This window comes from Centroberyx gerrardi, chromosome 11 (assembly GCF_048128805.1).
Source record: "Centroberyx gerrardi isolate f3 chromosome 11, fCenGer3.hap1.cur.20231027, whole genome shotgun sequence".
Lineage (NCBI taxonomy): Eukaryota > Metazoa > Chordata > Actinopteri > Beryciformes > Berycidae > Centroberyx > Centroberyx gerrardi.
Window position 1 is genome coordinate 9685201 of NC_136007.1, and position 26807 is coordinate 9712007.

At 43.2% G+C, this 26807-nt stretch overlaps 1 protein-coding gene and 1 long non-coding RNA gene across 3 annotated transcripts; both read right to left on the reverse strand.

Annotated features, from left to right (window-relative positions):
* Positions 1-1135: 1135 nt before the first annotated feature.
* LOC144541800 (uncharacterized) lies at positions 1136-16234 on the reverse strand. 2 transcript variants are annotated; one of them, XR_013506860.1, is made up of 3 exons: positions 16097-16234; positions 11508-11627; positions 1136-1244 (listed from the first exon to the last, which is right to left on the reverse strand). It is a non-coding gene; the product is annotated as an uncharacterized LOC144541800 (long non-coding RNA). The 2 variants fall into 2 exon arrangements; XR_013506859.1 differs by lacking the exon at positions 1136-1244 and adding an exon at positions 10659-11059.
* A 1763-nt stretch (positions 16235-17997) lies between these two features.
* Positions 17998-25669, reverse strand: spry4 (sprouty homolog 4 (Drosophila)). The gene is made up of 2 exons (XM_071925823.2): positions 25494-25669; positions 17998-22624 (listed from the first exon to the last, which is right to left on the reverse strand). The coding sequence occupies exon 2, from the start codon at positions 22583-22585 to the stop codon at positions 21404-21406; it is 1182 nt and encodes a 393-aa protein (XP_071781924.2). The 5' UTR covers positions 22586-22624; positions 25494-25669; the 3' UTR covers positions 17998-21403.
* Positions 25670-26807: the final 1138 nt, after the last annotated feature.

Genomic DNA, 26807 nt, shown 5'->3' on the forward strand with positions numbered 1-26807 from the left:
AATGCACTCTCCTGTTACAGTCCCATGGGGAATTACAGCCTCATTTGCATTCAGTGTGGTCAGTATCTGCAGCGGTGCAACACTAATCCTACCTGCTAAAGGTAATATAGGTAACTACAGATTCACAATCATCAGTCAATCAATAAAACTTTATTTATATAGCACCTTTTGTGCAAGATTGGGTTCTGGCTGCAGTGCTCCCACACTTCTGCACGGCGGATGGAAACCCCGGCTCTGGTTTGAATTCAAAGGTAGGCTGACCAAAATGTTTTATCCATCACACATTACCATTTCCAGTAAACCCACAGGTCAAATATGAACATGATACAACCACTAAAATCCATCAGAGTGCTGCATTTGCAGAAGAGAGGCAGTAGCTCTGCTGCTAAAATTCCCTGTACAGATTACAGCATTTTTTTTCAACACTGACCGGCTATTATTTACCCTCTTTCTTCTTTTATTCTGTTTTACCTCATTCTAATCTCAGTGTTTCATCTTTTGTCTAAAACATCAGAATATGATGTCTAGTAACCCTAAAATCAATTTCGTACCAGGTGCATTTGAACTTTGTTGCTGGACAATATATTTCTATCTACTGTACTGTATGTTCAGTATGGCTGCTGTCCTGTTTAGCGTGTGTATTTTATTTTTTACTAGAATTAACATTTACATGATCCTTTATGTACTGAGAAAGTTACAAAATCCAAGCAAACCCCATTCAGATCCCATTGTAGAAGCTAAAAAAAATCCATGGTCATAAATTGTAAAAAAACAAAACACAACAACAAAACAACAGTTTTTCTTAGCTTGTGAAAAGCTGACATCTTGAAGATATGAGGTTTTCATCCTGCAGCAGCATTATACAGATTGTGAGTACTGAATTACCCACAGGAGGGTAATTCATGCATCAGTATAGGTTCATCCTATATATACAATACATTTCATCCCTCTTCTCCCTCCTCCTCCTTCCTCTCCTCCTACTCAGATAAAATGGGGTTTATGTTGGTACAAACAACATTCATTTGTGCTGTGTACTCCTCCTCCTGTTCCTTCTCATCTTCAGGCTAATGAGAGAAGCCAAGCATAAAAGAGGAAGGTATTTATTGTGATAGAAAACATACGTCAGATGTCTCTCCTCCACCTCCTCTCCTTTCCCTTCTCCCTCCCTCAGGTCAGTGAGTTGACATGAGGACACCAGGCCAGGCCCGTGGTCCAGCTGGGGAGCGCTTGGCGCGGTGCTGTTTCTGGTGTTAAAATAGGCACAAAAAATACTAATTGTTCCACTGAGTGTGCAAAATATTAGGAACACTGACATTTTTTAATCCATTTCAGTCAGGAAAAGGGAGACATAGATGAAGTAGAAGGAGATAAGCTAAAGAGGGAGACAACTGAGTTTGAGACACTGTCTCAAAAACGATGCGTGTCAATATTAAAGTTAGAATATGAGACATTTTTGTACAAATAAATGTCCACTTTGCTACTCTCTATTGCCTTTTGATATATCACTATTGACCTCATTCACACGGTGGCCATTTTGAACATTCGGGGTGGGAAACTCGACCCAGAAGATTGTATACAAAACTGGCATTACTTCGATACATAAGTGAAGACTTCAGATAGACCTAACAGTTGTCAAATTAGCAATCTTGGGAACAACAACTACAACAACTGCTTGAATTTAGCAGGAAAGTTAGTTAGCTAGCTTACTAAGCTACTAGCTTTTTTTAATTTAATTTAATTTTTTTATTAGTCTTCAAATATACAACAAATTGGCAATGACAGTTCTTCCTATATCACCAGAGTAAGCTGAGTACAGTACATATGTGTCAAAGACAATAATCAAAAGGAAATAGAGAAAACAAAAACAAAACAAAGAGAAAAGAAATAGTAAATTAAAGGGAAAAAAACAAAGAACAATATATACATTCCAGGGGTTAAATTACTTTATAATGCGCAAATACAAAGTGTTATTTTTGGGTTAAGCTACTAGCTACTAGCTAGCTACCAAGGCTTATAACTCTGGTAGTGAGCGATAATGGGCCAAATATATACAAATATATCCCTCCGTATTCTTGAGATCCATTAGTTTCTAATATGTTTTTCTGTGGGGAATCTGTGAAATGATAAATTTATGCTGTCTTGGTACGCAACAGTAGGACAGAGCTGGGCTATACTTCTTCCAGGTGGAGTTTCCCACCCCGAGTGTTCAAAATGGCCGCTAGTGTGAATAAGGTCAACAGTGATTCAACTTACAACCAGTTCATGAACGCCTTTAAATTTGCAGTTCTAAACACCCAGTGTCAGGTAGGTCTTTCCCGGGAAAAATCCTGTGGTACGCAGGAGGTGATGCGTTTTATGTTTGGTTAGCATGAGCAGCGGTAGCCACCAGGGCTGAACAGACGAAGAAAAGAGCGCCACCTACAGAAACTTTAATGCCATCAACAGAAAATCCAAGGAAAAAGACGACACAGTACTGGACACACTATCACCAAAAAAAAAAAAAAAAAGACGATCTCGCAGATTACCACTTTAAGAAGGTGTTGCCAGTATTTTGTAAACTCAGTGTTGATTCCCCATTTGTAGCTAAACAAATCTATATTTTTTGGCTATACCTATACATACAACATGTGTTTATAATATATCCTTTCCTCTCTCTCCTCCTCCTCCTCCTCCTCCTCCTCCTCTCAGTCATGTGAAAGGAAGATACCAGGGTAGCAACAGAGGAAACATAGCAACCACATAATTGGTGGCCAGGATCAAACTTCAATCACGTCGTCCTATCAGCAAGGCTCCGTACCCTGTCCTTTTCCTGTATATCTTGTGCCATAATGACTGTGACACAGATCTGCTACTACAGGGCAGGGCTGTAGAGGAATGTATGTAATTGGTTTACAGTAGTCGCATTTCAAATAAGTGGTAACTGCAGTCAGTTACATTTACTGACGATGTAGTGGAGGGTAAACCTACCTAGACTCAGTTTTATTTATGGAATCGAGTTTGCCCTCCTTTTTATTTGTGGAATGTAGTTTAAATTAATACTACTCACCATACCAAACAGTAGGCTATCAAACTGATATGTTATGAGGATATGAGGATTGTGTCTTTTAAGGAGAAAAAGCGTAAATTAATGCTTTTCTGAAAATATAACTGATTTTTGTTTATATTGGTGGTTGCTTGCCTTATGATAATCAATAACTGGAGATCATAGTTTACCGTTTTATTTACCAGTAAATCACAACACAGTGATAATAAGATACTTTCTAAAATAGAGAGATTTACTAGTTGGAGCATAGATACAAATAGATCCAAGCATCATTCTACACATCTCAAAATACTAATTGTTTATGGTTAATCAATATGACAATAGCCTTAATTACGGCCTTAAAGAGGGAATAAGTTTGCTGTTTATTTTGCATTATTACTCATATTGATTTTGCCGGCAAAGTAACCCAAACGTAACTGAAAGTAAACAGATCTGAACACTGATCACAATTGTAAGCAGGTAATCAGTTATCTCTAATGGTTTATATTTTGATGGTAACCTGCTGTAACCTACTGCACAAGGACAGGTAGACGACATGATGGTTTCTAAATCTGCCAGCAGGAAAAGGAGGCCGGCCTGCTGTTGACAATTTTATGTCTTGGTTCCCTTGAACTGGAGGTACTAAAGCCCAAGGACGGGGCTGTTGATTTTAGAAGGTTGAGTCCCCTTCCTGTTATCAAAGACACAGACATTGAAGTGGTGGACAATTATATAACGCCGCATATCTTGGACCAGTTGTTGAACTAAATTTTGACGTCAACTCTGATGCTACTTGTCAAAAGCTATTTGTCTTTTCCCTGGAAATGAAAATCTTTCCATGTGAGCTTTGTTGCGCTGTCTTCTATATTTCCAAAAGCTTTGCCTTTGCCTCTGTTTTGACCTGCTGATTGGTAACTATTTGAGAAATGCTACCTACATTTCCTGTATGGCTGTTGAGCTGTTACCATGGTAATGGCAGTCTCAAGTTTAGCATCCCAAGTTTAGCCCTGAGGGGGGAGGGTGGCCAACTTTTCTGGCTCATAATAAGTCAGTGTCATTTTTTTTTTTGTAGCAGACACCTGTTTTCTGCTCTGTCACATGAATAAAATACTTAAAATATGAAACAACCATCCACAAATTATGGATAAATTAATCTGGAGTTAAAAACAATGGGGGAAAAAAGGTTTAGGACACAATAGATTTGCTCTGATAAATATTATTTAAGGGATCAAGTTGCCATTCTGAAACTTTTTCCCCATTGCTATTAGCTTTAGTTTCCCGGACTGAACAACCCTTCAGCAATTCCTTTGAAAAAGAAAATACAAAAAAACTAAACTAAATTCTGTGTATCCACGTTGGGTAGAATGAATCCGTGTCTGGCCAGAATGTACGATCACTGAATCCGCTTTTTGGATTTGGTTACGGCCCTAAGTGTGTGTGTGTATGTGTGTGTGTGTGTGTGTGTGTGTGTGAATAGAAGGAGACTGTACAAACAGCTAGCTTGCTGTGCTGTGGGGTCGTCCCACCAGACACAGGAGGTTAAAGTGTCCTGGACGTCATTGTACTGCGGGACAGAGGTGTCTTTGTCCGGGCCGCGGTCGCCTAGCAGGTGCTCTCTCTCCCCATCGCTCTCTGGCATCCTCATTCTTCCACTCACTCTTGTTCTCCCAGTGTTTCTTTCTCAGTTTCTCTCTCGCTTTTCTCTCTCTCTCTCTGTCTCTCTCTGTCTCCATCTCTGTAGCTGTGTTTCCATCCAAGTATGCAAATTACGCTGAAGGTACAAAATATTAGTGACATCTTCCTGATATTGAGTTGCAGCCCCTTTTGCACAATCCACATCTCAATCATCTTGAAGCTTAAAAATCCTTCTCTAACTCGTCTGGTTCTCTTTATCTACATCCCCTCCTTTGTGATTGGTGTACATTTAATAAGGGAAAACAGTGAGGGATAATGGCTTTTACCTGGATTCACCTCATCAGTGTACTTCATGAAAAGAGCAAATGTCCCTCATATTTGTACGTTCAGTGAATGAAATCAGAAAAGTTGAATGGAAACAGCTAAATTTTCAAAAATTTCCTGAAAATTGAAAAAAAAACAACACCCCGCAAGGAAGTTACCTTTTGGTGATAGGCCACACCCACCACCACGCCCCCTTTTGGCCAATTGACATGAAAAGTTAATCAGTTCTTCCTTGCCCATAACCAACCTTCATACCAAGTTTTGTGCAAATTCGTGCGCAACTTTTTGAGATATCCTGCTAACAGACGGACAGAACATTGAAAACATTACCTCCTTGGCGGAGGTAATAAATAAAGACGCTGGCTTGTCGTACCTCCCCTGTATAAGATGCTCGCAGTGGTTGTATGGCTATTAGTTGGTGCGTTACAATATTACCAAGTGCATGTCTTTGTTTTAAATCTGACCAACATTAGCTGACTGATCAAGGCTTGAAAGACTCTTCCATTTTTCATGTGGATGGTTTTGGGATTCAGGAAGCTTATTTATTCTCTTCAACCCAGCTGATGGAAACGCACCTTATTTGCATTTTATTTTTTGTGACATTGCATAAAATTGGTAACACAGTAAAATAGGTAACACAGCTCTCTTTCCCTCTCTCTCCCTCTCTCTCTCTCTCTCTCTCTCTCTCTCTCTGGTTATTGAGTACTAGTTATAGTTCGTGTCTGACCCCAGGAGTCAGGACAGGCATGGTGGGATGGGCCTCCTGTTTGTAGCAGCTTAAGCCATCGCCAGGAGAGGATGGACTGGGACCGTCAGGAGGGAGCGAAGGAGATGAGCGCACACACACACACACACACACACACACACACACACAGGAAAGAGGAACGTGAGAAAAGAACGAGAGGGAGATTAACACACTAATCCAATATCCGATGCTCCTGGACGGAGGCGCGGCTGTTGAATGATGTGTCTCTCTCTCTCACACACACACGCACACACACACACACACACACACACACACACACACACACACACAGAGACACACACATGCAAAATAGAGGGGGGTCTGAAAGCTCCGTCTCATAAGCATTTCAGCGAGACCAACCGCATCCTTGGCTAAGCCACACACACACACACACACACACACAGCCACAGGAACAGGATTCTGGGCCAGAGGGCCTTGCAGGCCAGACCACTTCTCATACACAACACTACCGCCACAAAATTTACAAGCCTTGCTGCAAATATACCTTGGGTTGCATTTGTATGTGAGTGCACGTATGTGTGTGTGTGTGGTTCAGCTAAACTAGTTCTTCTAGTTCCTAGAGATTCCCTTTCTTGGAAACCATTAACTTAATCACTTTTCTTTTCACAGTGGTCTAGCCTGGCAGGAAATGCATCCAGTGGCTTCATAATTCATTATCTATGTCTTTTTTTTTCTGAAGACGTCTTGTTACGTCCTGTTCGACCGATTCACTGGCAGCTGGGCGCAGCGTCTTGTTGACTGAGATTAAGGCAAAATAACAGCTGGAAAAAAGAGGATTGCTTGTTTTGCCTTAAATTGAAAATAGAACGCACGGGGTAGACCTCAAGTATTTTTTCATTTGAGACCAATTCAGGTTTAAATTGCAAAATTCAATGAATCAATCTCATAAATTGGGATGTTCCTGGATTTTCAGTACGGAATATTTCAAAAATGGAGATGGTTGCATGCTGTAAAAATCACTATTTTTTTAAGCAAAGGCCTCAGGATTGCCAGTAATTTCTATAATATGCCATAATGAGTGTTCCTCTCATGCAAGCAATAACTTGGCCACAGTAGGTGTTACATTTTTCAGATGACAGATTCCTCAGTTTGGGGTGAAACCCTTTGTTCTAAAATATATATTTGGCCTCGGCTGAGAGATGTGTGACCTTAGAGGACAGAGAGTGTATGACAGGAACTTCACAGGAAGAGAAGAGGTCAGCCAACAGGAACACGAGAGTCCCAGCAGGGCTAAAGGGAGACCTGTACCCAGGGTGAGACATGCCAAGACACCCCACCCTGAGGTCCTGAACATGCACGTACAAACACACACACACACACACACACACACTTACATATTCACCCCTACATGCACCCCTGCATGTAAGCAGGCACACACACACAACTCCCACGTATCTGAGAGCAGATGATTTGACCTCCTTTCTCTTTGCTATAGGTGCGTGAGTGTGAGAAATAGTGAGTCTTTGGTTGTTTCTGGAAGGTTGCCATGGTGATTTTCCTTGTTGCTCATCATATTGACCAAACAGATGTGTGTTAACAGGAAGGAAGGGGGGAGGGGGGGCATTTCAGGGTACAGCTATGTTAACATTCACCTGCAGAAGAAGAAGATGTGAGCACATGATATTTACAAGGGGAAAGTTTCTCCTCTCCTCCTCTCCTCTCTTCCTCCTCTCCTCTCCTCTCCTCTCTTCCTCCTCTCCTCCTCTCCTCTCCTCTCTTCCTCCTCTCCTCCTCTCCTCTCTTCCTCCTCTCCTCCTCTCCTCTCCTCTCCTCTCCTCTCCTCTCCTCTTCAAGTGAGTTGGCAGGTTGAGTGGACTAACAGATGTGTGTAACATTGTTATTGCACTGACTGGCAAGACCACTGTTGGGTTTCTACTGTTTAAGTTTATCACAACACATCCAGCTTTCACAACTGAACTATAAATCTCCTGTGGCATGTGTATATGTGTGTGTATGTGTGTGTGAGTGTGTGTGTGTGCATGTTTTCGTACATATGCGTGTGTATTTGTGGTTTGTTCACAGGGTGATGATACAGAATGTAGTAACTTCACATAAGTAGCCTGTGTCTAATCTAATGTGTATTTCTGGCTTTTACACAACATTCACACTGCAAGAAACACTCAATTCATTTCATATAGAGCTGAGCGACCGGGGAAACTTGGCCGATGTCGGCCGTCAACAGCCAATCAGATTTCCACACTCCCTTGTTTCCCTACCGATGTGATTTTGTTTCGTGAACCATAGTTCCACCTGGTAAATGCAAAATGGGCGAGAAGTTGATTACAGACATTCAAAACTTCCCAGCTCTCTACAGTTTATCTGAGAGACTACAGGAACATTTGGCTCCATAGCTGGGGTCGATGGTAATCTCTTTAGCTTTTTCCAGCTAGCTATGTTAAGTCATCAAAGGCAATACCAAAGCAGCAAAACATATGTGATTTGTCTGTTCAAAACTTCACAGACCGCTACACAGAGGACATTGGAGCGTCTTGCACCGCCCAGTCAGTCAGATTAGAGTGTCTATCAATCAAGTTGCTCTCAGTGTGAACGTGGGGTGATCTTGTGGAGAAACTGTTATCTCCACTCCTTCTCATCACCAGGCGTTTGTCACATTGTGGTGGAAAAGTTTCTACGTTTATCTCTTAGCTTCCCCTAAAAATGACTTGTTAACATTGTTAGCATTGTTAGTTGGGTATTGGTTACCAGTGGGTATTGCTAGCTGCAACCCAACAAGCTAGCTTGTGGCTAGCAGTAACTAGTAATTGGGCTGAGGGAGGAAAGCTAAATGAAGTACCAGTACAAAACTGTTCTCTCAATATTGTGACAAGAAAGGCTACAACTCAAAAACAAAAAACAAACAAAAAAAAAAAATCTTGGTATGCCCTAAATTATAACATTGCGAACAAGAAAACACACCATTTTCTGGTCAGCTGAAATGCCAACGCAGAAAATCTGATAGAGCTAAAGATAGTTGGAACTGATGCCCTGGTGTCTGACTTTTTTTGTTTTTGGACTTTATGTAAATAAATGTTTGTTTTGGACTTCTTCCTTTTTAACAGCATGTGAATTATTTTATTCTTTATGTCTATGATTTTTTGAACCCACACACCTGAGACAAACCTAAATTCCAGGACTTTTCCTTAGAGCACAGACAGCTCTCACTTGCTTAACGAGGTATCACACCATTTTTCGATTAATTGAAATGTTGATGTTGTCCTTACACTGTAACTGATGAATAAAAATTCTGGACTAAAAATCAAAATATTACCATTGCCCCTTACATTTTCCACTACTCCACATAACTATCAAGGGAGGATACATTGAATAGTTTCTTGCTGTGAGCAGGAATGTCACCTTCTGTCGTCCTCCTGCCTCTGGCCTACTGGCCCACCGGCCCACGCACGGAAATGAAAACCAAGAGTCGAACTAGACATCCATTTGTCCCTCTTTCTGCTCTCTTCCTGAGCCCGGCAACAAAGCCTCATTGTAGGCCAGAGGCTGACACACACAGTGCAGCTTTATGTTATCTGCTCACACATACACACGCACACACACACACACACACACACGCATGCACACACACACACATGCATGCACAAACATACACACATGCACATACACAGTCACGTACATGAGCAAAGACACACGCATATACACATGCATACACGAGTATACACACATGCACACAGATGCATACATGAATACATGAGTATACACACATATAAGAGTACAAACACACACACACACACACACACACACACACACACACACACAGTGGAGCTTTATCTGCCAGGGCCTGTGCATCCCGCCTCTTTGTTTCACTCGCTTCCTGTGAAGTCATACCTGTTACATAAGTCTCTCTCTCTCTCTCTCTCTCTCCCTCTGTATCTCTCTCTCTCTCTCCCTGCGACCTGATGTGTTTGGTCTGCCTTTTGTGTTTGCTCTGACTCTGACAGTATAGAAGCCAAATAGGAGGACAGATAGACAGGCAGACACTTGTTTATAGAACATACGGTTCAAACACACTGCAAGAACATCAGAAAGAATATGAAAAAGCATATTAAGTAAAGGAACTGGTGACCTTGAATGACTTTTACGCAACTGTCATATCTAGGGAAGATTACAGTAATCTGATGATGGTAATTATCAGTGCTTTTAGTATGATGATGTCAATGCTTTTTAATTGTACTCCACCCACCCTCTCTTTCTTTCTCTCTCACCTTTCTTCCCTCTCTCCTTGCTTTTCTCCGCTTCTCTCTTTTCTGTTCACTATTTTAAACTATTATATTTCATACTTTGTTATATTTCTTATATTGTATTATTATTATGTGCTGTCATGTCTGTCTGTATCTTTCTGTGCTGCTGAACACACACACACACACACACTCACACACACACACACACACCTAGACACATGTACAAATATATACACCTGCACAGACACAGACATGCTCAAATGTGTATATGCGAACACATGGATGCAGTCATACACATATACCTTTACATACACATACATTCAAGGTAAAATTAAATGCACACGCAAACACACATGGAAAAGCATATTCTCAGACAACTGTACTGTTTGGTGGATCAGTTTTCATGAATGTCTAAAACTTTGTTTCTACAACAGCAACCCCAGAAAGGGTCACTTTTGCTGGTGGATGTCCAAATTACAAGAGTTATAACTTGTTTTAACTTCTTTAACCCTGCCGTTCCATCATTATAAACACATGTTGTGCGGCCAAGCTTTGTTCAAACCCACAGAAATTTATTTTAAATTCTATAATTCTATAATTCTCTAAGTATGTCATGCTGAATTACATGGAACTGTGTATAAAATGATGCACAAGACACCTAGATTTTTTTCCATTTGATGTAATGGTGCAGCCATAAAAAAATAGTGTCTTGTGTTTCAACATTTCACTCAATATAAGCGTGCTGTAGCTTCAATGAAGCGTTGGAACGAGCAGATACACAATATGTATGTGACGTTGTCATGCAATGCTATTTAGAAAATGTTATTTTCTAACTTTGTAGCTTAAAGGGAAATTTAAGTGGAAAATGTCATGGGGTTATTGAATTTGACAATGAATTTCTCATGTGAAGTTAAAAAAAAAAATCCATGCACAATTGCTACAATTACTCTTGGATTTAATGAATTTCTCATTTGGGTTCCAAGCTGAAAAAGTTTAAGATCCTCCGTGAAAAGATCTACAAGGCTGAGAGAGGAGAGGAGCGCAGATTTCAGCTTGAGTTTATTATATCTGCTGCATCCTGTAACAACTGCAGGTCAGGGTGATGTGATTTGCTACCTGGCGAATATCGTGAGAGGAAAAGTCAGTCAGAGTGCAACAGCTTCACTTTAGGAGAGAGAAAACAAGGTTGAAAAAATGGAAGAAACGTAGATAGAAAGACTTGGAAAGGAGAGAGAGCGAGAGAGAGAGAGAGAGAGAGAGAGAGAGAGAGAGTGAGAGAGAGAAAGGTGAGCAAGGAAGAAGGGAAACAGAACAGTGTTTTGCAATAGCGTCCTATGTATGTGTGTGCATGAGCGTTTGTGTGTATACATGCATGTGTGTATGTACCCTTTTTCCTTGCTTGTGCATGCATGTTTGTGTGTGTGTGTGTGTGTGTTCTCTGTGTGCCTGTTTGTGTCAGTATTGAGTATAAGAGGCGCAGGCCAAGAGATAAATGTATGAAATGTTATTGTGGTGAGGCTGGCCCGGCTCCAGAGGAAGTGCTTGGCTTTGACAATGCTCTCACCAGGAATGCACTGCAGGCCGCCGCCAAGTGGGCGTGTCGCTGCTCCGGGGTCGGAAGCCAAGTTTGGTCGGTTCAGTTCTGGCCCCTCCGACGCCTCGGGGGACCGTCCTGCTCCGCTCGCTGTTGTTCAGAGAGAGAGAGAGAGAGAGAGAGAGAGAGAGAGAGAGAGAGAGGCAGTGAGGAGGGATAAAGAGAAAGAGGGGAGAGAGGGTGTAGGTTTGTGTGTTCTTGTAAGCTTAGTTTGTATAGATCTGAATGAGAGCGAGATTTGTGCGTGTGTGTGTGTGTGTGTGTGTGTGCATGCGTGTGTGTGTGTGTGTTTTCCCTTTGAGAGGAGGATCTGAAAGGAATGCAACTGTTCCTTTACACATGTCCACCCCCCTAAGGCAGCCAGAGGGCCCGTTGAAAACAGACACGCATCCATGACACACACACACACACACACACACACACACACACACACACACACACACACACACACACACACCTACACACACACACACACACACACACACACACACACACACAGAGGTTGTGGAATGGAAGGAAGTATCAAACTACACCGGCAGAATACTTATCAAGACTGAGGAGCAAAGCTGCCCATTAAGATTCCAGACTCTCACTGCTTAACTTCTGCAATAGGAAAAAGAATAGAATAGAATAGAATAGAATAGAATAGAATAGGTATTACAAGTTAAACAGCAGGATACCACATTTTAAGACTTCAACTGTGCAAATATGTTACTCCAATGCACTGTGAAAATGTTTATGATGAACTTTTCTCTCCCAAAGCTGAGAACCAAAACTGTAATCAAGCACCTGAAGTTCATTGTCAGTAAGAGGAAGTCTAAACTCTGTTTGTCTAAACTTTTAAAACCATACATTATACAACAGTAGTGCTATTAGTTACAAGCAAAAAATATACTCTTGTCTTCAGAAAATCAAGTGGAAAAGAAAATGTCCCCCTTGATTTTGAGAGGTCAGATGAAACTGCATTAAACGTGGCTTGGTAGGTAAAAAGTGCTTTATTCTCCATTTGCATAAGCTGAGCCTATCACTACAGCAGGTAGAGGTGACAGTGTGGTGTAGCGGGCAGAAGTTGCAGTAGAAAACAGTTCTGTGGCTGGTGTGGCGGAGGCCTTGGTGTGCTGAAGGCTGGCGGTGCCTGGTGATAAGAGGCTGTGGCCTGGATGGCCTCTCTGAGGGGAAATGATGCAAGACAGTAGCTCTTTGTTTAGTGGCGCTGCTTGGTCCCGTGCCAGTGGCTCCGCTGAATGAAATGGACTGGTTGGCTTGCTTGCTGGCTGGCTGGCTGACTGGCTACATGGTGGACAGGCTGACTGACTGGCTGACTTGCTGGTAGGCAGGCAACTGCGGCACTGAAAAATTGTGGCTAATCTCTCTTTTCTCTTCTCTTCTTCTTTCTGTCTTTCTGCCTCTCTCGCCTCCCCGGGCTTAAAGGAACAGTTTAGGTTTTTAAAGAAGCCATGAACTGGGAATCAGTCCAGTACAAAGCTCCTGCACCCCAGCTTTGGTTTTTGACATATTGGAAGTGAAAATTGTTAGGATTTCCTGGTAGTTGAAATCAATGGGGCTGAAATGAATGTCTATAATAAACTGTGTTTGTGATATTTTTTTAATGTCTATATAGTTATAGTTTTGAAAAAAGTTTGGAAACTGTTGTATTCTTGCAAGGTGCTACATTTTAGCTTTGGATTTTAGTCCCACTGACTCTCATCAGCATTGCTAACATAGTGTCCTTCCATATCTCTGTGAATTTTGGATGGACTGAAATGACTCACAAATGATATTAAATCAGGCAGGCTTCTCAAAATCCTGAACAACCCCTTAAGTACTCCCTCCTCCCTCTTTCCTCCCCGCTCTCCTCCCCTGACTGTCCCAGCAGCACCCGCTCCGCTCCTCTCCTCTCCTCTCCGCTCCGCTCTGCTCTCTCTACCACTTCCACCGTGTTGAAATGTGTGTTTTTCCTGCAGCTGAAGCCGTCCTGTCACACTTAGGTTCATTTTACTCTTGAATTCCACAGAGGAAAGAGAGAGCGAGAGGGAGAGAGGAAGAGATACTGTGTGTGTTTGTACATCTGTGTGTGTGTGTGTGTGTGTGTGTGCATGTGTGTGTGTGGTGGGGGGCGGGGGGGAGTGACATGATTTTGCAATCTGCAGGTCTAGATGTCAGGGTTCCATTTCCAAACAGCGTGCACTTGCCATTTCCGCCCCATATGAGCGTGCATTCCTGCAGACCTGCACAGGATCCCATGGGGGAAGAGCATTATGACTGCCCCCCACAACCCCCCACCCCCCCAACTCACACACACACACACACACACACGCAAACACGCACACATACAGACAACCCCCACCCCACTCTCCGTCCCCTCCAGCTCCCACAGCACACAAATCATCTGCAGGCAAACCAATGCTGGATGCTCAGTCCACAGCATATGAAGAGGGTCTCTTTCCAAAAAATGCTATATTTCTATTTTGGTAAAATAAAAGATGCAAGTAAAAGATTGAAGATGATTGATAAAGGGCTATATAAATAAACAAACATGAACTCGAACTTGGCTAATAGTGTCAGGATTACGCAATAGTGAGTGGTACGTTCATACCAGCAATCATTTTGTCATCAAGTGTCACATTTTTCGAAAGGCGGATATTTCATCCTGCATCTTTGCATGTCATTTTTTTTTGATGACATGGGATTTGGTTGAGCGCTACACCAGATGTGAAAATGACTTTTGCAATATGTCATCTAAACAGCAAACTGCGGGGGGATTTACTTGAGCTAACTTGAAGTGCATAAGCGCTGGAAAAGTTAAAATTATGGTCCGCTTCTTGAAAATCTCAAACGGGCTCAGAGACCAGCTGAAGGGAAATATCACTCAGTTTTGGAATTCGCATTTGGTTTTCCCATGGCCTCGGACATGATTATAACACATGCCAAATCGCAGATCCATGCTTCAATTCGGCGGTTTGCCCGTTTAAAGTGATATCTTAGGTCAAATCTATTTACAGCGGTACGGTGACTGAGCAGTACGAGTTTTGCCAGTTTTGCCAGTTGTGCGACGCAGCAGATAAGGAGACAAACAGGAGATGGGTCAAGCCAGATTGTGTCGCTGCAAGTTGCACCTGATGATCCCTTTGTCCTTTGTTATGACAACGCAACCGCATCTGCTGGCTTTTCAGTGGGACTTAGTGTAGTGGTGGCACAGTCAGACACACACACACACACACACACACACACACTGGATCACATGTGTCCTGACTGGAACAAAGTCCCATCCAGCCTGAGGGCCAGTGACACACTTTTACAGAAAAAAACGACCCCTCTCCTCTCTTCCCCTCTCTCTCTCTCTCTCTCTCTCTCTCTCTCTCTCTCTCTCTCTCTTATAAAAAGATATGGAGCAGATATGAAACAAAATTAATTTCACCATAATGCACCAATTCTCTGCTTTGGACATGACTATATTATATTTGTGCCTATCTCCATGTGCAATAAATTATCAGCACAACAGAAAAGCCATAACAAAAGGTGGTGTGTGTGTGTGTGTGTGTGTGTGTGTGTGTGTGTGTGCAGGCGTGCATGCATGTGTGTGTATGTGTGTGCACGTGTGTGCAGGGTGTGACGACCTTATTCTTAACACTGTGTACCGATCTTTGCGGATGAAGCAAAGCACAAACATGCCGCAGCAGCAGTCTAACCGAGAAATACTGGCTCTCTCCATACAGTCAACACACTTCCTTGGCACAGTGACACACTGCTTTGCCTTATGAAGAAAAAAAAGACAGTGAAGACCTGCACTACCAGTCAAAGGTTTGGACACACACATTTTTCTTTATTTTTGACTATTTTTCACGTTTTAGAATAATAGTAAAGACATCAAAACTATGAAATAACACAAATGGAATTGTGCAGTGACCAAAAAAAGTGTTAAACAAATCAAAACTATCTTATATTTTAGATTCTTTAAAGTAGCCGCCCTTTGCATTGATGGAAAGGCAAAGGCTTTGGAAAGAAATTCATACATAGGCATCAACTTCACTATTTATATTTGTCTAAGAAACAAATTTCAAGCATTTAAGCATAAGCCTTTAGATCAAAATGGCTTTAAGAGAATGAAAAACACAGTACCTTCAATCATAAGTAAAACAACAAGTAAACACATTTCCAACTGTGAGTGTCTAACCTTTCCTGTGATAGTCTGAACATTTCTGGCGCTTGTTGCTTTGTCCTGTGTGGTAAACCCCAACCTTTCGGTACCTCAGCAGGCCAAACCGCACCATAAAACTATTTGCATATACTTCTTTGACCCGGGACTGGTTCCTGTGTGAAACCAGCCCGGTGTGCTGTAGCTGATAATAGATGGTTTCTCCTCCACCTGCCTGCGCTGAAGCTTCCTGTGTTGATGATATGTATGTGGCCTGGTGGGGTGGGGATGACAATGTAGGTGTGGAGGAAGTCAAATGCAGGTGTTTGTGTGTGTGTGTGTGTGTGTGTGTGTGTGTGTGCGGTGTCCCAGGTGGGTGCTGACAGACCGGCAGGTAAACAGGCAGGTTGGTCTCTGATCTCACCTGTTGGAACAGACACAGCAACGCCTGCAGGCCTTCTGCAGCGGAAGGAAGCTCTTTATATGATGCTGGAAGGGCAGGTCAACTCCGCAGCCAGTCTGCTCTCTTCTTTTCTCTTCTTTTCTTTTCTTTTCTTTTCTCTCTTTTTTTCTCATTGGTTTGGTAGTCTTTTCTTGTTTTTTTCTTCTCTACTTTTGTCTTCTCTTGCCTAACCCTACTCATTGCTCTTCTCCTCTCCTCTTTTGTTCCTCTTCTCTTCTCTTCTCTACTCTTCTCTTCGCGTCCTTTCTTGCCTTCTCTTCTCTTTCCTTTCTGTCTCTTCTTGGAACTTTCTCTTTTCTCTTCACAACTTTACTTTCCTCCTCTCCATTCTTTCCTCCTCTCGACCTCACTCATGTTCTATCTTCTCTTATCTCCTCTCTTCTCTTTCCTGCTCTTCTTTTCTCCACCCGACCCCCCATTCCGCCCCACACACACACACACACACACACACACACACACACACACACATACACACAGGCACACACTATGTTGTTCATTCGCTCCCTTCTCTTCTCCCAGGTGCGCTCAGGTAAACACCCAGGAAACAAGCGTAGAGGAGAAGGAGGAGGGCAGGAGGGGAGGAAGAACGCCTGGGGTTAACAGCAGCACAGGTGGGCCGGGAGGGGTGGGGTGTAGGTGTGTGTGTGTGTGTGTGTGTGTGTGTTTGTGTGTGTGTGTGTGTTAGAGAGAGATATTCTGTGTGTGTTTCAGCTTCATAAGGAGGTGCCTGGGAGAGAAAGGAATGTTACACATCCAGATATAACAGACCACCCCTATAAACATGAAGGGAGTCAGTTTAACCTACAAGTCAAACACACACACACACACACACACACACTCCCCCCTCACTCCAGCCCACTGACACGTGCACAAACATGCACACACACATGCACACACATGCAAGCTCAGACTCTGACATGAAGCGACAATTTCATTTAGATCATTTCTAAAAGCATGTATTCAGTTCATACTACGACACACACACACACACACACACACACACAGCTATCAAGCATGGACTCTGATATAATACTGGCCTCGGGAATGCCTGTCTCATGTTTCACTGTAGAGAGGAAATCTGAATTATTTGCTGTAACTTATGTAATGTTTTCTTTCCGGAAACCGGTTAAGGTCAAGCTGCTTTATTTGGCCTGCGCCGGCCTGTGGCCTACCACTGTTTTATAGAGAAATGATACAGTGGGACGCAGGAAGGGGAGGCAGAGCACCTCAGGAAGTTGAACTATTCATGTGAAACGAGGACAGTCGTTAAATGTTCTCATACAACATGATTAACAGTTTTAATTTGGAAGCCAAGAGAGCTAAGTGTGCTTTAACCAATTTGAACTGCGTCTTCCCCATAGCGGTGTGATTAATAAAGCCTAGTTTATTGTATTTCCTTAACTAAGGAAAACTTAACTTTTTTACACTATATTAAGATTATAAAATCCTGAAAAACATATTTTCTGTTTGAAAGTGTGCTCATTGCAGGGCCAAAGTAAGTTTTACTTCTGACTTACTTACTTGCGTCAGAGGAGTGTAAATTTGACTTAGAGATACACAACATTAAGAGCCTTTCCATTCATATCTAGCGTAAAATGTAAATAATTTGTGCATAATTCAGATTTGGTCATGGTCATCAGCAATGTGTTTTGACATAGGAAGTGTATTTGCATCCAAAAATCCACTTAATGTTTCTCTACGTCCAAGTCTGTGACATTCTGAAGAGTTAGGTGCATGGTGCGTGTGCGTGTGTGTGTGTGTGTGCGTGTGCGTGTGTGTGATCAAAGTATGTAGAATTGAGTTGATGCCCAGTTTCATGCAGGATTGAATCTTCACACAAAAGTAACGACACGACAGCCTGGTATATTTAACAATATATATTTCCATTGTCAATGTACATTCCGTTTCGACATAAGCTTTCTTCACAAACAAAAAGTTGGCATCTAAATAAATACTATATAAAATAGAACTTCAAAATAAATATATCTATAAAGGGAACCTTTTATATGAGAGATTTTTTTCTTTTTGTTATATCTAAAACAAAACAAAAGCACAGATCTCGTTTCTTAATCCCCAACATTGACATTGCAAAGGCAGAAAGGAATGGAGTAGCGTCACCCAGCTGTTTGAGACTTTTTCTCTCGTTTTGGGTCGAAAATAAAAATCAGTGCCCGAAAAATGAGCTACACAAAAAGGGGAGGGGTGTGTAAAAGTCACAGCATTCTAGCAAAAAAAAAAAAAAAAAGGGTTCATCATCATCATCATCATCATCATCATCATCATCATCGAGTTGTCATTGTTGGTGATTATTCCTTTAACAGGCTATAGCGAGCACATGGTAAAAGTATAAAGCTAACATGAAGCGAAGAACGTTACTCATACGGTGATAGAGCGAAAAATAGAGGGGGGAAAAGGCAGAGAATCGAAGAAGTCCACTAGTGAACAAGATGGCATACAAGTTGAGAGAAAGAGAGAGAGAGAAGGGGAGAAAAAAAAACAGTGAAAAAGAAGGAGAGAGAGAGAGAGAGACACACACATTCTCTTTCTTTCCCCCCTCTGTGGTATGACAAGTTTATGCACAGCAGCTGTGTTTGTCAATCAAGGCCAGGGGTATTTGTTGGACAACTTTGGGGAGGAAGGAGGGAAGAAGAAGAAGAAGAAGAAGAAGAAGAAGAAGAAGGAGGAAAAAAAAAGAACGAAGAAGAAAAAAAAAAGGGGGGGGGGGGGGGGGGGGGGAGAGCTGAGACACTGAGCGGTAACAGCAGGAAATGGGTTGATCCGGATAGGGGCAGATTGTGTTCCCTCTGTGGATTCAATGAGTCCACAGTCTTTAGGGCTCAGGGAGGAACCAGGGAATTAGCTTAGCCTCTCGACTGCTAATGAGCCATGGATAGCATAAACAGTAGGATTTTTTTTCCTTTTTTTTTTATTGCCGGGCACACTTTTCTAAATCAAGTGCTTGTGATAGAAAGACCTGTCTTCTTTTTTTTTTTCCTCCACTTTTTTTTACCCCTTTTCCCAAAAACCTTCCTCTTGCCACCCCCTCCCGCTTTTCTTTTCAGCCCGACTCGCAAAACCTCAAAAACATCTTATTCTTACCCTCAAAATATATATCTAATATATTCTCTATATATTTTGTACTGAATCGTAGTTATAATGTACCATGCAATCTTTCAAGGACATTTAAAAGTCTCTTCTAAAGAACACAAATGTTGTGAAACTATTTACAGCAAATAACATTTCACCTGCATAGCTCTATTTCTAAATATATTGTCAAAACATTTGTGATTTTTGCCCCGACTCCCCCCCCCCCCCCCCCCCCTACACATACTAGGCCTTTGCCTAGTCACACAATCATTCTCAGTTTTGGCACCTTTCTCTCAGACTGAATTGCTAATTTTTGAAAATATTGCCTCATACATTCAAGACTAAGGACAGTGTTGTTTTTTTTCTTCTCCTGTGTGATATCAGCTTTGTGCAACAAGACGAGTACAGGTATGAGCAAGTTAGGGGCCCTAATGAAAGTTAAGGGTCCGATGGGAAAGAAAGGTGTACGCTATGGAGCAACAAAGACAGTCTCCCTTTATGCCAAACAGAAAAGGCCATCTGTATTAAAGGGCAGCATGCCTTTAAGAACCAACTGCCGTCAACTCCATTTGGCAAGAGCGCATAACAACTGTGATCACTCAGACAGCGAAGACATGCTATGCTAGCTTCCTTTGGCAAAGTCCTAAGAACGTCATGCAAGCCACAAAAATAGACTTTAAGAATAAAAGATAGACTATCTGACAAACTAACTCAGCTATGCAGCATAATGATTAGAATTTAATGAAGACGTTGGTGTTTGTGTGTGTGTGTTAGTGTGTGTGTGTGTGTGTGTAGGGTGGTTGGGGTGTGTGGACTAAATGTAAGTTCACGATAAAGTAAGGTGAGATAAACTTAGCCGTGGTGGTTAATACTGTGCTTTAGTCCATCCTTTAAGGGGTTTGCGTCTTCTTAAAAAGGTTGTGCAAGTGGCAGGTTTGATTTTGACTAAGGCTGGCTAGATACATACACAACAACAACAACAACTTTGCAATGCCTTCTCCCCTCTGCTTCACTCTCTCTCTCTCTTTGCCTTCTTGTGCAAAGAGGAAGTAGACCAGGCTCTTAGGCAGTTTTGAAATCAACACGCTATAGGCCAAGTTCTATAGAGGATTACTGTAACAGTCCCTGAGAAGGTTGGGTGTACTTGTATTTTTTTTTATACATTTCTCTACGACACATCGACTTCTAGCACGGTGGGTAACCATTAGACTAGAGCATGCAGGTCATGACATGCATTACCTCTGAGGTGATTGGTGAAAGTTAACAGCATTCAAAATCTTTTAGAATGTCTGGTTTTTGCCCCCCAAACGGGAAACATTATCTCCGTCTCACTCTCTTTCTCACTCTTACACACTTGTGTCGCGCAGAGTGAGAACTGTGGGCGATAACTATTATTTCAGAGCCTCAAAACGTTTTGTTTTTACAACTCCTCCGTGGAGATAAAAAACGTAGAGATAAAATGTTAGCAACGCCAAGCTAGCATCGTCAAGCTATAAGAGGAAGACTGGCGACACTAAAGGATGGTGATCATCATAATAGTGGAGAGAGTGAGGGAGTAAGTGGTAGTTTCACTCCTGCAGCGGCCTATCATAAAGCCACTGTATAGGTAATCACTTGTTTGCATGTTTGTTTGTTCAAACAGAGGGACACTGGGCTGTGCTTTTGGGGGAGGAGGGGGTGGGCGGTGGGGTGGGGTGGGGGGGTGTACAGACTTCTCTCCATCATATAACTTCTATGTTATCAGAGGATCAGCAACCAGCTTCTGGTTAGTTACCATGACAAAATTAGCTGAGAAATACAGAGCAGCAGAGAGGGACAATGACTTTGTGCCTTCGGCCATCTTCGAAAACAACGAGAACACCAGTCCCACAATCCAGTCTCTTCTTCTTCTTCTTGTGTCACTATTACAAAAGAAAAATCTCTGATGGCCTGTTAGCCATTCCTACTGGCAGCTGACCCGATCCCTCTCAGATCAGGCCCGTTCCCATCATCCACCTGTTCAAACATAGGTGACGAAGCCATTTAAGTACCTTTGTTTTACATAAGTCATCTTCCAGCAGATTAAGGGGGTAGTTTAAGGGGTTGGTTTTGGATTGTCCTATCCATCGAGAGCGAGCAAGTCCTGTATCGTCCTGTCCATTTTTATTCAACAAGGCCACCGCCAGCCAGTTCGGTCCGGTATCATGACCCCTGCTGCTGCTTCTCTAGCGTCCCGACCTTTGCTTCCACGCCTCCGTTTTTACACCCGGCGACACCCGCGCCGCCCTGCGAGTTCTTGCAGCGGCAGCCGGGCCTGCTGACGTTGTCGTAGCACTTCTGTCCCAGTTTAGCCAGGCCCGTGGCCGGCAGGTAGCACACCAGGCAGGGCAGGACGAGGGAAAGGGCGGCCATGAAGGACCAGCGCGCGCAGCAGTTGGCCTGGGAGCAGGAGCAGGGCTTGTCGGCGCAGGAGCCCTCGTCGTCCTCGTCCTCGGTGCAGTGGTAGAAGATCCCTTTGACCAGGCACATGCAGGTGGCTGTATCCACCAGGCTCTGGGCAGAGCACAGGCACTCCTGGTTGCAGACCCAGCAGGAGGGCAGGGTCCGGGGGAGCGTACACTCCGTGCAGCGGCACTTCCCGCAGTGCTCGCAAAGAAGGAGGTGCTTCTTCTCGGCCGGGGAGGAAGGGATGAGCGCCGACCCCTGCTGGCCGGCGGAGCACACGCCTCCTCCTGCAGTCATCTTTGCAGACTTGAGGTCCAGCGATTTAGAGGAGGAGGAGCAGGAGGAGGCGGAAGAGGAGGAGGAGGAGGAGGAGGTGAGGACTTTAGGGTCAGAGGAGGCGAGGCAGCCCGGGGTTCGGGTGGTGATGGTGCTGACAGAACCCTGGTGGGGGTGCAGGTTCGGGTGCTGGTCCACCGTCGGGGTGGGCGCAGCGTGGTCCAGCAGCCTCTGGTCGGACGAGGTGCTGCTGCTACTGCTGATGGAGCTGGGCCTCCCGCTGAACGAGATCCAAGGGTGGGTGGTGGTGTCCTGGTGAGGGTGCGGCTCACACCGGCCCTGCTGGTGGTGCTGGTGTTGGTGATTATGGTGATGGTTGTGGTTCGCTCCCAGAAAGGCCTCCTGATTCTGGCCAAGCCACGTGATTCTGCGGTTCACATTCTTCTGACTCGGCGGCTGCTGGGAGACGACGGCGGGACTGTCGATGTAGTCGTTCTCCACGTGCGAGGACCTCATCTGGTCGATAGGGTAGATGGTGAGGGGGTGCTGCAGGCGGCCGTAGGGCACCCGACTGTCCAGTAAGGGCTGGGATATGAGGGAGGAGGACACTCCGGGGATGTGGTGGGGAACCCTGGACTCCATGTGTAGGCTGGTGCCCTGCATACAGCAGCACTCTGGACTCTAAAGTAGCATCTAGCAATACTACAGAGACAGAAAGAGAGAGAGACACAAGAGAGATAGTTAGGACTGGCTGCATTTTCTGCTGTTTTCATTTTCATTCTTTTATCTTTTCACCCCTGAGGTCTTAAACTTTCCACAAAGTATCATAAAAGTCGTCATAAAAATAAGAAGAGTGAGAGAGGAGAAATCCAGAGATTCAGAGCATTTTACGTCAAGTTAAGAAAACAGAAAACTGTCCAGAGTACAACACCATCTGCAGCTGCCCGTCTAATTTTGACACGACAGGTTAGCTATGTAGAACAGAGTATAGGAGAGGGTGAGTATAGAAACCAGCTGTCGTAACTAATTTCTCTCCGACCAAACCAAGGGAGCCACGTTGATGGAAACCTCCGTCAGTTTGAATGATGCCTGACTCGCAGTGAGAATTAAAGGTCTTCTAAACATATGCAACCTCATATTTGATCACACGCATTAACGTTTTTTTTGGAAGGGTCGGTTTTTAAAATGTCTTTTTTCCTCTCAATGGCATTATTACAGTTCTCTAGTGATTTGACCTCTTTTACATTGACACTGTTGATAATTGACCAGTACTTTGTATCACTATGTTACCACTAAAACTAGAATTTGCCCTCACTAATGTGGCTTTTGTGACTAACAAATCATACAATAACCATCAATGAACAATAAATCACTACAAAAAGATCACTAAATTACACATAAATGCCTTGGAAAAGCACATAATACTGACACATATCACGCTTGGTTTAGTTTTCCAAGGCAAATATTAAAACCTAACACCCAAAAGCAGACTCTCAACGGGAATCTTTCTTTTTCCAGGCTAGGACTCTGCTAAATCTGAATTTAGAGTATCCAAACGATCTTGATTTTTAGACTGAATACCAACAGGGTTTCAAACCTCCTCCATTCTAACTTTGACATTAGAACAATAGAAGTTGGGCTCCCATAGCCTCCCTTCTAAAGAGCAGGGAGCACCAGAGAGCAGGGCTTGCATGCAAAAGACTCAAAGATGCAAAACAAGGCAGAGGAAAGAGAGGAGAAGGTTGCCAGAAAAGGGACTTCAAGAAAGCCAAAATGGATGCAAAAAGCCAAAGAAAATCAAGTCTTCTGTAGGCCTATATAATGACATACATAATAATAGAACAGTTATTAGCCTGCCATACATCCACTAACATTATTTCACCTATAATGTTATCTATTGTAAATCATATCTGTTAATGTATGAACAGATTTCTGTGTTACAGGAGAGATGCCTTAGAACGAGTTCAGAGAAAAAGACAAATCATAGAGCTTGTGAATGAAAATGTTTCGTGGGCTCAGATTTTTGTGAATGAAAGCTGCTGGCTGCACACAATGTCGCGAGCATGAATCAATGGGCTCCAGTCAGTATGAGCCTGAATGAAAACGGTTTCATCCATTTCATCAATGACCGCTTGGCAGCAGGCAAGACCTAACCTACTTTACAGAAAACAAAAAGATGATTGAAGACAAACGGCGCAGCGCAACCGACATTTCCACTGACCCATATCGACGGTGTTTAGTTACGCTGCTGCAGAGAAATTGCACAAAACTCACGAACACACAGATATAGCTGTTCAGAAAGATCATAGACTACATCGTGGTTTTTCAACTTAATGCAAGGCAGTCTTTCTGGGGGAATTTTTAGCCTCAAAGGACCAAAAAACTGTCGGCTTGTTTTACTACAGTATAGACGACTGATTATCCTTTTATTCAAAAAATATGCCAATTCCCGACACACTGTTCTATTTTATTGGATGTTTGACCGTCAGATCGTGCTTATGTCCCTTTCCCCAGATTTGCAAAAGCCCTGTTGAGAAACCTGTTGCGACATTGCTGGCACGGAGACAAAACGCTTGTGATCGTCAAATCTAGACCATTAGAATGAGCTCCAAGCCGGAACTGTGTGTGTGCGCGCATGTGTGTGTATGTGTGTGTGTGCGCGCGCGTGTGTGTGTGTATGTGTGTCCCTCCCTTCAATATGTGAATGGACTGAGTCATAAAAACCGGAGGCGGCCGCTCGGCATACTTAAATAGCATGTTTATATAGGCATTGTAACCATGTATTCAAAACCTCACTTATAATATGCATAAATGAATAAAAGTAGAGGCTAACCTTGATTAAAAAAGAAATGGTACACTGTGTGCCAACAGCTATAGGCTGCAGTTTAGATCGGCGGCAGGGATTTTAAATGCGTAGTTTGATGCGTAAACCGTGACATTATCGATCATGACTATCAGAAGAGGCTGTATAAAGGAGAATTATGATGAAAGTGGCTGGATAAAATAGCTGGAAAAAGCCTAGGCCTAATAGCAAAAACACCTGACACAACCAACATGGTGTGCCAACCAGGCGAGCGCTGCAGAGAGAGAGAGGAAGAGACACGCAACCACCCGAGATATAATATGTAGCTACGGTATATACAATGTGAATGGAGATAGAGATAGACATGGTGGTCTGTTTCGCTGCCTTTTATCGCGACAGCGCCTTTTAAAAAGCCATAAATAACGGTGCGATAGATGGTGAAATATGTATCGAGTGTCAAAAAACAGGCATTTCGAACAAGTTACGCTTTAAAACGCGCGACTGTTTCCCCCCCTGCGCCCTCAACCTTGCTTTTGGTAAAATATCGGTGGTTAAATATTGACTCAAAGTGCAAACACGGGTCGGGGAAACAGCTTGTTGCAAGGGAGAGAGAGTTGCAAGAGAGCGTTTTCATGCCTGTGGTCCAGTGAATTGAGAGGAACAGCCAGGCGTAAGAGACCGAACAGACCCGAAGCTGCTCGGTTTATGCAGCCACACGCTTAAAGTTACAAACGTTTCACAAAAAATACCCCAAAGGTGATAACTTACTGTGTTTTCAGACTAAAAATCTCATTTCTTCGCTGCGCACGACGTTTGCGCGTAGGCTATTAGTCCAATCCAAGTGAGAGAATAGGTCCCCAAACGCTGGAAATAAGATAAGTCCAAATACTGGAAATAAGATAAGGTGAAGCCAACGGAGAGCAATTCTCCAGCACTATTCTCCACTCGCTGGTGCGTAAAAGGCGACTGCGGTTGTGGACGCAGGGTTTTGGATATGATGTTGCAACCACCGAGGGGGAGGGAAATGAGTTTTTATGAATGGGAGGGTAAAGGAAAGGAAAAAGGACGGCACTGCGCAGATGCCTCGGTTTTTTTGTGAATGGGAGGGCAGAGCGACTCGGGAGGGCTGAAATGCGGAGGTTACATTTTTATGAATGGGGAGGACTCCGAATGGCATTGCGCATGCGCGATGCCGAGATTTTTATGAATGGGAAGAAATGGCGAAAGGAGGGGGTGCGGGGGTAACGGGGGGGCTTTTTTTGATCACAAGGGCAATGTCAGGCCTGATTTACATGAATGAGTCGCCTCGCCGGCTGTGGTGCCACTCTCGCTTTATTTAGGCCAATTGATTTATTTATCTGTGCATTCACCCATTCATGCTTCCTGCTACATGGTAAAGGAGAAATGATTACACTGGGGGATATGATGGTGGCATTGTGTAATGGATGGGAGGGGAGAGAGAGAGAGAGAGAGAGAGAGAGAGAGAGAGAGAGAGAGAGATAACGGATGTGAGTGGGCTAAACCTGTAATGAATCCATTTTTCTTAATATTCTATCCAATGGGTCCCATGAAAAACAACTGTAGCAATCCTGTAATAAATTTTAGAAGGGTTAAACACCGAATACCCCAGCAAAACTATAAGTTCCTGATGGGATATTACAGGTGATACCCAGGAGATAAAAAAAAAAAATACACTAAATAAACTCAATATAAACTGTTTTTTCCTTATATGTTCGTCAAGGATATGACCATTCTTAAAAATAGAAAATCTTTCGGATCACATGCCTCAACTAGATTAGGCTAAAACCATCGCCTGCCTTTTGCGTCCCTATTCTATCTAAAGCCATTTATTGCGAACAAGGACATGCCCTTCCTTCCTCTGCAACAATGTGAGGTATGACTAGAGCTCCTGTTAGTGGTAGTGTAAAAAAAAAAAAAGAAAGAAGAAGAGGAGGAGGTGGGGGGTGGTTATAACGCCTACTCTGAAACGCAAACCAGCATGAGGGCAGGCAGGATTCACAAAAGGACAGGATGTTGTTGATTTGTACCGAAACCACACGGAGGAAATGAGTGTGAATTTCC

Bases quoted from the DNA above. Each gene is read 5' to 3' on its own strand.
- spry4 (XM_071925823.2), bottom strand. From the start codon at position 22,585: ATGCAGGGCACCAGCCTACACATGGAGTCCAGGGTTCCCCACCACATC.